Source organism: Saccopteryx leptura, chromosome 2 (genome assembly GCF_036850995.1).
Source record: "Saccopteryx leptura isolate mSacLep1 chromosome 2, mSacLep1_pri_phased_curated, whole genome shotgun sequence".
Lineage (NCBI taxonomy): Eukaryota > Metazoa > Chordata > Mammalia > Chiroptera > Emballonuridae > Saccopteryx > Saccopteryx leptura.
The window spans coordinates 81,714,563-81,723,619 of NC_089504.1; the positions used below are offsets into that span (position 1 = coordinate 81,714,563).

A 9,057-nucleotide genomic window follows, 5' to 3' on the forward strand; every position below is an offset into this window, starting at 1 on the left:
TTGATTAGAGAGAGAAGCATCAACTCATTGTTCCACTTAGTTGTCCACTCACTGGTTGCTTCTAGTACATGCCCTGGCCTGGGATCATAGCCGAGCCATCATGCTGGGGACAGTGTTCTATCCACTGAGAACCCGGCCAGGGAGAATTTAAATGACATCAGATGCTCATTTCCTCTTCCAAAAAACTGACACAGCTTTAATAGCAGACACACAGGAAACTGTAAAGATTAAATAAATCAAAATTTGCAAATTACAGGCTGAGAATCTGAACATAGTAAATGGCAGTTGTCCTTAGTATTAATGCAATATAGCAATGGTTCTCAACCTGTGGGTTGCGACCCCGGTGGGGTCGCCTAAAGCCGTTGGAAAATACATAATGCATATCAGGTATTTACATTCCGAATCATAACTATAGCAAAATTACAGTTATGAAGTAGCCACCAAAATTATTTTTTGGTTTGGGGTCACCGCAACATGAGGAACTGTATTGCGGGGTCACGGCATTAGAAAGGTTGAGAACCACTGCAATATACAATAATCTGTAGAGTCCATATTCAGCTAAGCCTAGTCAGGCCAACACAAGCTTTGATGGCAACTCCTGAAATATTCAGGGTGGGTGTGCCTGTTGAGGTTCCCCAGCAAATGGCAACTCTAGATGAGGGGAATTGTCTGTAGGACTGAGAAGGAACAAAGCCCCATTTCTACCCTTAGATATGTCTGAGATACTAATGAGAGAATCTTAGAACTCACTCTGCAGGGGACCACTGTGGAGGAAAGTTGCCTGACAAAACATTGCTGTTCTGTGAATGGTATAAATAAACTAAATAACCCCTTCTTTCGCCTCAGATTGTAACTCTGGTGATAAAATAGTAAAAAGAAAAAAGAAAAAGGCTAGGGGAGTGGTGATGATAAGAAAAGAGACATATTGCCATTTCAGCCACTGAAGATGGCAACCCTGATTCAAAAGCCATATCCTGGGTTAGTAGCACAGAATTTAGAAAAGCATCAAATATAAGAATCGAGATAAATAATAGTTTCAGGCAATACTAAAAAATGAAAACTAATACCAAAACATCTATGATGAACAAAATAGTAAAACCTAAAAGACATGAAATGTCCTTGCACTTGACAGGCCCTCAGAGTCTTGCAAAGGAAGGGGGCGTGGTGCAAATACAATTTTGGCAAATTCCATTCAGTCTACAAAATTCTACCCAAAGAAAATGTAAAGATCTAAACTGCGAAATGTTTTTAACTGTTGTACACAACACTAGTTTTTATTTTTAACAGGTGGAGTAACATAAAAGTTTTCCAGTAACGTGAAATTAAAGAAAAGTTATTCAGTAGCATCAGGGAGTCACGAGAAACTGTCCAACCTAGCAGTGCAGGCCGTCCCAGGGTTAGGAATGAGATGGGTTCTGTAGGTCCTCAAGTTGAATTTGTATATAAGTTGGAACAGCTACATTTACCTAGTAAATGCAACTTGGACAGATGTTTGTCTTAACACAGTATTTATATTTTACCTTTCTGTGCATAGAAATTCTTAAACATTTTCAAACCTACAGAACCTATCTCATTCCTAACCCCGGTACCACCTGTCCTCCCAATTGAAAACAAATCATCTTGAAAATACGAATGAGTTCGCTTCCATAAAGCCAAAAAATGTAAAATTATATTCAATACTTGTTTTGGCATCAATAAAATACAGTTTAAATAAGTTAAAGTTTAATACATGCTGTTTTAAGACTCTGAATATTAAAAATTAAAACATTTTCAACTTTCTGTTATTTAATAAAACATTTGGGTTTTTAAAAGTTTAATGAAATGATGTTTAAACGTTAAAAGTATTTTTAAATGTTACACTTGATATTCATATTTACTATCAAAACCCTGTAATATTTTGGAAACTTTACAGAAATGCTGTTTTAAGATTCCCACTGCTCAGTTGTTCTGCACGTTACCGCAGCGCCCGGGACGCAGTCACGCCGAAAGCCACCGCACGATCACAGCCTGCACAGACCCCCGGCGCGGCCGCCGCGCCCCCGCTCCCATCCCTGAATCTGTCGGCATCTCGCGAAGGAACGATCCGGAACCTGTAAAATGACCAAACATGCCCTGACTCTCGGGCTCCAGTCCCTCAGTAACGGGTTCGTGGTTAAAAAAAAAAAAAAAAAAAAAGCCTCGCTAGAGTTTCTGTGCGAAAGCAAAGCGCACACTCGGGGAAAGTGCGGAACAGGCGAGGTTCTCTACTCTGTACCTAAGAAAAATGCCCCCGGCGGAGCCCAGGCAGAGCTCTATCTTCCGCAGTCAGGGCCGCTGAAAGGAAGGACTTTCACTCACTATTGAAACAACTGCTCCAGGCGGCCGCCACCTTGTTTTTCCCCTGAGAGACTCAAAACAAGTAAATGCTCCCAGGCCTGCGTTTTCCATACCCTGGCTCCAGAAAAGGTCGCCTGCGCGCCCTCTAGCGGCCGCTGGAGATTCGTGCCTCCCAGGAACCTTGAAGGAAACTTGGCTGACTTGGCCCGCGCCGGCCCTAGCTGCCCTCCCGGAATCACTAGCATTCTCAATGACCCAGATTTAAGTGTGACTAGTGGCAGGAAGTGATGCTATGCCCCTTGATGAAGACATACTTCGGATCCATAGCCGAGACACCCTGAGAATCTTGAAAAGGTCTCCTGCGCGCCCTCTAGCGGCCGCTGGAGATTCGTGCCTTCCAGGAACCAAGAAGGAAACTTGGCTGATTTTGCCGCGCCGGCCCTGGCTGCCCTCCCGGAATCACTAGCATTCTCAATGACCCACATTTAAGTGTGACTAGTGGCAGGAGTGATGCTCTGCTCCATCCCTGCTTGCTCCCTTGATAGGGACATACTTCGGATCCATAACCCAGACACCCTGAGAATCTTGAATCTTTTGGAACAGCTAAGTAGAATCTCCCCTTCAGTCATGCCTGAATGACAGAAACAACTTCAATTTCCTTTGGGAAAGATAGACAATCACCCAATAGCAGAAGACAGGACACACTATTACCACCATCTGATGCTATAGCCGATCTTCAACCTCTTGATCACAGAATACAGCCATGCTACCTGAAACCGCACCCTCCTCTATCAAGTACTCTCTAGCCTTGATCAGAGCCAGGAACAGAAAAATCTGGCTTGTCCATATTTGGGAATTCTAGTCTGGAAGGCCTTCCAAAAGGTCTGTTACTACTTGAAAGACAAAATATACAGCTCCTGTGCAGAGGCCCCAGGTGCAGAAGAAAATATTGGGCCCCTTAAAAAAGAGAGAGACAGGGAAAATAAAAATACATGTTAACCATATTTCTGAATAAATAAAAAATATTATGTACCATTAATGTTAAAATTGCACATATAAAACCAAACTTGGTGTCATTAGAAAAATACGCAAAGTTGGGGTTTTGTGAGGCCCTTCAGAAGTTGGGGCCCAGGGTGCGCCCGGTGAACCCGCTGTTAAATCCACCTCTCCTGTGCATGGGAGGTTGTCAAGAGTCAAAATTTAAAGTTTGCCTTGTCAATATGTAAGAATCCTAAAGGAAAGGTCATAAAATGCAGAAATAATTATGCTTGTGACTCTTCCTATCATTTGTATTGCTTTCAGAGCACCAAATATATTCTTAAGTCACATTTCTGCACCTGCTGAAAAATACTAGAAACCTAAATCATGGGCTTATTTAAAAAATATATTGTAGATTATGAATTTACAAACTTATGTTATTTTTTTAATTTTTTATTTTATTTATTCATTTTAGAGAGGAGAGAGAGAGGAAGAGAGAGACACAGAGAGAGAGACAGGCAGGAGGAGCTGGAAGCATCAACTCCCATAAATGCCTTGACCAGGCAAGCCCAGGGTTTCAAACCGGTGACCTCAGCATTTCCAGGTCGATGCTTTATCCACTGCACCACCACAGGTCAGGATACAAACTTATGTTAAAGAGAATAACATGACCTATTAAGTAAACAATTTTATTAAATAATTTTTAAATGTGTTTAAGTTTTTTTGGTGTGTGTGTGTGGGAGGCAGTGATGAGTATATTTACTGTTTCCAAAGTGTGAAGTTCAATTTTTATGGTAAGGTTCTCCAGAACAGTATTTTGTTAAAGACATTTATTTGTCAGTTTAGTTAATGCTAGATGTTCTAAGTGGTAAACGAAAAACTATCCATACTTTGATCAGTAAAGAAGTTTATCTTTCCGTTGTACAGGAGCATAATGCAAGCATTCCTGATCAGATGACTCTATTCTTTGGCTATTGTGTAAAAAGTGATTGAAGGTCATGGGTACCTTCTTTCTTGAGGCATTACCATATTCAATATGTGACACCAAATTTATCTGACTACTTGAGTTTATTCTATTCAGTTGTAAAAAAATATAATTATGGTTGATCAACTGGGATGATCAAGGCTGTGACTGTACAGGGCAATATCACTTCTGCCCCTATTACTTGGTCATAATTTATTCTCATGGGATATATTAAGTGCAAAGAAGTTGAGAGAAATAGACCCTACGGTGGTGATCAGTGGAAAAAGAGACAACTTGAATGAATAAGACCACTCTTCATCTTTATGCTATTTGCACTAAAGATTTTTGGCTGAAAAAAAAATGAATGTGATCTTAGGGAGCCCATGAAATCCTAGGGATTGGACTAGATGCTAAGAACAAAGGTTGAGTAAAGGAATTTTTTCTCCTTAGGTATTTTATAGGTTCTTGGGAGGTATACCATGGAGCAAATAGATCAGGTCATATCTTAGGTCATTCAGGGTGTTTTAACAAAATAGCACAGACTGAATCAATTGTATAGAACAGAAATTTCTTGCTCACCATTCTGAAGGCTGAAATTCAAATCAGGGTGTCAACATAAGAGTCTGCTTATTGGTTGAACGCTACTGAGTTCTCCCAGTATTCTCTGACAGTAAAAGAGTGAGGGATCTATGTCAGGCCTCTATTATGAGGGCATGAATTCCATTCATGAGGGCTCCACCCTCATGCACTAATTATTTCCCAAAGACCTCACTACATTATAGCATTATTTTGGGAGTTATGACTTCAACATATGGATTTTGTGGGAACATAAACACAGAAACTATAGCAGGTTATTAAACACTACACATCTGGCATCTATAAGAGAGAATACAACATATTTAGAAAATAAAAAAGGATGAGCAGGTTAGGAGGCAAAAGCAGCAGACCAAGGATTCAGGGTTTAAACTCTTACTTGTGACCTGACATAATGCTCTAATGAAAATCTGAGAACCCGCTTCTGTAACAATTACTTTATGAGGGATCATACTGCACTAGGTGCCAAGCAGAACTCAGTAAGTAAAACAGAGTCCAGTTACTAAAAGGATGATTTCCCAAGAGCTTTTGCCTACCTACCAGTGAAGAGTGGGAATCTGGGGGCTGATGCAACATAACTTTTTAAACAAACTGAAAAGAGTTTAGGATCAAATCTGAAAGTTAACTCTTTACATAAAAATAGTCAATATTAGTCCAGTTCCTTTATTTATCATGATGGTGTCCTTTTGTTTGAGAAGAATAGACTTAATCAGAAACTCTGAAAGACCTTTGAGAAATTTGAAATTTCATGCAAAAATACAAAGAAAGATTTTTTTGTGTGTGTGCGTGACAGAAATAGAGAGACAGAGAGGGACAGATAAGAACAGACAGACAAGAAGGGAGAGAGATGAGAAGCATCAATTCTTAGTTGTTCATTGATTGCTTTCTCATATATGCCTTGACCAACGGCTACAGCAGAGTGACTGAGCCCTTGCTCAAGCCAGCAACCTTGGGCTCAAACCAGTGACCTTGGGCTTCAAGCCAGAAACTTTTGAACTCAAGCCAGCGACCATGGGTTCATCTCTATGACCCCACACTCAAGCCAGCAACCCCACGCTCAAGCTGGTGAGGCCGTGCTCAAGCCGGAGACTTTGGGGTTTTGAACCTGGGTCCTCAGCGTACCAATCTGATGCTCTATCCACTCTGCTACTGCCTGGTCAGGCCAAAGAAAGATTTAATTCGATGTTTGCTAAATCATGTATCCTCATTGTGAATAATATTGCCCCCAAGGGTGTGCAAAAATTAGTTCTTATGAGTATGAATAAATATTAGATAATATAATACAAGGGTTTGTGGTGCTCCAAAACCCAACCCTATTTAACTGAATCTTATTCCTTAGAATTCATTTTTCTCTGGGTTCTCTTGTGTATCACATTGGAAACACTGACCCTGAGTTCAGGGAAGATACAGGAAATGTACGCATGATCAGTGCTACAATCCTCTAGTGACTTGATGGCTCATTGGAGGACTTTCCCTTCCATTGTTTGCTTAATCTCAGAGTCCCAGTGTGAGAGGAGCCCTTTGCTTACTTAGAGCTGCCGCTGACTGTCTGGTGCATGTTGCTTGGGTTTGAGCCTCAGTGTGATGTGGGCTTTGAGAATTAAATGGAACTAGTTGTAATATTTGTGCTACTACAGTTATTCAACACATTGATAATCATGCCAAATGCTAATCATAGAAAATATTGACAATCTCTAGATAAAAATCTAGCAGCTGGTGAAGTTAAAATTATTTTCTGGTATGAAGCAAAAGTAAAAGTCAGCAGGCGTCATCAAACTTTTTGTAAAAACTGCCCACTTTTGCAATGCCGGTCAACCTGGCCCCGGCCCCCACTAGTGGGCGTTCCAGCTTTCATGGTGGGCCAATCGCGGTGCCGTTTGGTTGCTCTGCTACGCCCACCATGAAAGCTGAAATGCCCACTAGTGGGCGGGAGGGACCAGGTTGACCAGCACTGCAAAAGTGGGTGGTTTTTATAAAAAGTTTGACATCTGAGTAAATATTAAGAAAGTAATTTAATTTTTTGATGTTGCTTAGCAGTTTGGAAAGATTTTAATTTATATCTATACATTGGCATTATTTTGAAGTGTTATGTAAATTTTTTAAAATATATAATTAGATACATTACTATTTTTTTTTAAAGTGGGAGGACGGAGGTTAGAGCAACAGAGTCCCGCATGTGACCCGACCGACCGGGATCCACCTGGCAATCCCTGTCTGGGATGCTCAGTTCAGCCAACTATCTTCAGCACCTGGGGCCAACACTCAAAACAGTCAAGCCACTGGCTGCAAGAAGGGAAGAAAGAGAGAAGGGAGAGAGGGAGGGAGGAAAGAGAAAAGGTAGTTGCTTTTCATATGTGCCCTGATGCAGGATCAAACCAAGAACGTCTATAGGTGGGACCAATGCTCTATCCACCTAACACACCAATACATTGCTATTTATATAAATAAATATATTACATTGAAAGCTGAATTGCAAACATAGTTATAAAGTTAAATTAAACAAAGTTGAATTAAAATAAAATCAAATATCAATTAAACTGACATTTTAATAATATTTAATTAAATGACAATAGTTTTTTATGTAACTTGTAGCTTGAAATTTTTAGTCATTCTTAATCCTTCAGTTTAGAAAATGAGTAAACTTTACACTTTCTTCCTATATGTATAAAGCATAGAAATAAAATACATATATATATATATATACATGCTATATATCTGTGTTATTACATTGCTTGCAAGATTCAATTCAGAAAATATCTGAATGACTGTGTGGGCAAGGGGCAATAGTGAAAAAAAATAGGATCTGAAAAACAGTGCTCGAAACGCATGTGGAAAGTGCATAAAGGAAAACAAAAGCAGAAGTAGAAAGGAGGAGAACCGTTCAGAAATGGAAAACTCCTATGTTCTCTATATAAGACACATGCACAAGGGAAGGTCTTAGACAGCCTAGAGACCAAGGTTCAGAGAGTCACCCAGCTTAACCAGGCCAGCAGCACCTGCAAGATCCCCAATGGCCCTATCCTTGTCCTTCCTGGTGGCTGTGGTGGTGCTCAGCTGCAACCCCATCTGCAGTCTGGGCAGTGACCTGCCTCAGACCCACAGCCTGGTTATCAGGAGGACCTTGATGCTCCTGAGACAAATGAGGAGAATCTCCCTTTTCTCCTGCCTGAAGGACAGAACTGACTTTGGCTTCCCCCAGGAGGTGTTTGTTGGGAGCCAGGTCCAGAAGGCTGAAGCCGTCTCTGTTGTCCAGGAGATGATTCTGCAGACCTTCCACCTCTTCAAAACAGAAGAATCGTTTGCTGCTTGGGATAAGACACCCCTGGACCAACTGTGCACCACACTTTATCAGCAGCTGAGTCACTCAAAAGCTTCTCTGACACGAGTGGTGGGGACGGAAAAGACTCCACTGATGAAGGAGGATTCATTCCTGGCTGTGAGGAACTACTTCCAGAGAATCACTCTCTACCTGCAGGAGAAGAATCACAGCCCTTGTGCGTGGGAGATTGTCAGAGCAGACATCATGAGATCCTTGTCTTTATCAGCAAACTTGGAGGCAAGATTAAGGAGTAAGGAATGACACCTGGTTCCACGTGGAAATGAGTCTCACTTATGAACTCGCACTTTCTACGTTCTGTCATGTCTCAGCTCCCTCTTGTTTCTGCTGTTAATCATGACGGATGAAATCAATCTGTTATGTGTTTTCAGGTATATTATATCACAGAGGCACCAACAGACCCCATGCTGATTTATTTATTTACCTATTTATTTAAATATTAACATAATTATTTATAATCTTTAAATTGTTTTTGCTCATATATCTGGTACAGATACCTTTATATTGTGTTGTTACAATAAAATATGTTTTTATATTTAGTCAATTTATTATTTCTTTGTGTATATTAGGTTTCTTGCCATAATAAACTTTAAAAAAAATTTTGTAATGGAGACAGAGAGAGGGAGAGATAGGGACAGACAGACAGGAAGGAAGAGAGATGAGATGCATTAATTCTTTGTTGTGGCACCTTAGTTGTTCATTGATTGCTTTCTCATATGTGGCTTGACCGGGGGGCTACAGCAGACCAAGTGACCCCTTGCTTAAGCCAGATGAGCCCGTGATCAAACCAGTGACCTCGGGGTTTCAAATCTGGGTCCTCCGCATCCTAGTCTGATGCTCTATCCACTGCGCCACCGCCTGGTCAGGC

General features: G+C 40.8%; 1 protein-coding gene and 1 long non-coding RNA gene across 2 annotated transcripts; one reads left to right on the top strand and one right to left on the bottom strand.

The window, feature by feature from the left end:
* Positions 1 to 2,419, bottom strand: LOC136393038 (uncharacterized). Its single transcript, XR_010749020.1, has 3 exons — positions 2,255 to 2,419; positions 1,959 to 2,090; positions 1 to 218 (listed from the first exon to the last, which is right to left on the bottom strand). It is a non-coding gene; the product is annotated as an uncharacterized lncRNA (long non-coding RNA).
* A 5,443-nt stretch (positions 2,420 to 7,862) lies between these two features.
* On the top strand, positions 7,863 to 8,432 carry LOC136393039 (interferon alpha-2-like). Its single transcript, XM_066365706.1, has one exon. It carries the CDS (start codon positions 7,863 to 7,865, stop codon positions 8,430 to 8,432), a length of 570 nt encoding a protein of 189 aa, XP_066221803.1.
* The last annotated feature ends 625 nt before the right edge of the window (positions 8,433 to 9,057 follow it).

Excerpts from the sequence above, each read along its gene's own strand:
- LOC136393039 (XM_066365706.1), top strand. The coding sequence starts at position 7,863 with ATGGCCCTATCCTTGTCCTTCCTGGTGGCTGTGGTGGTGCTCAGCTGC.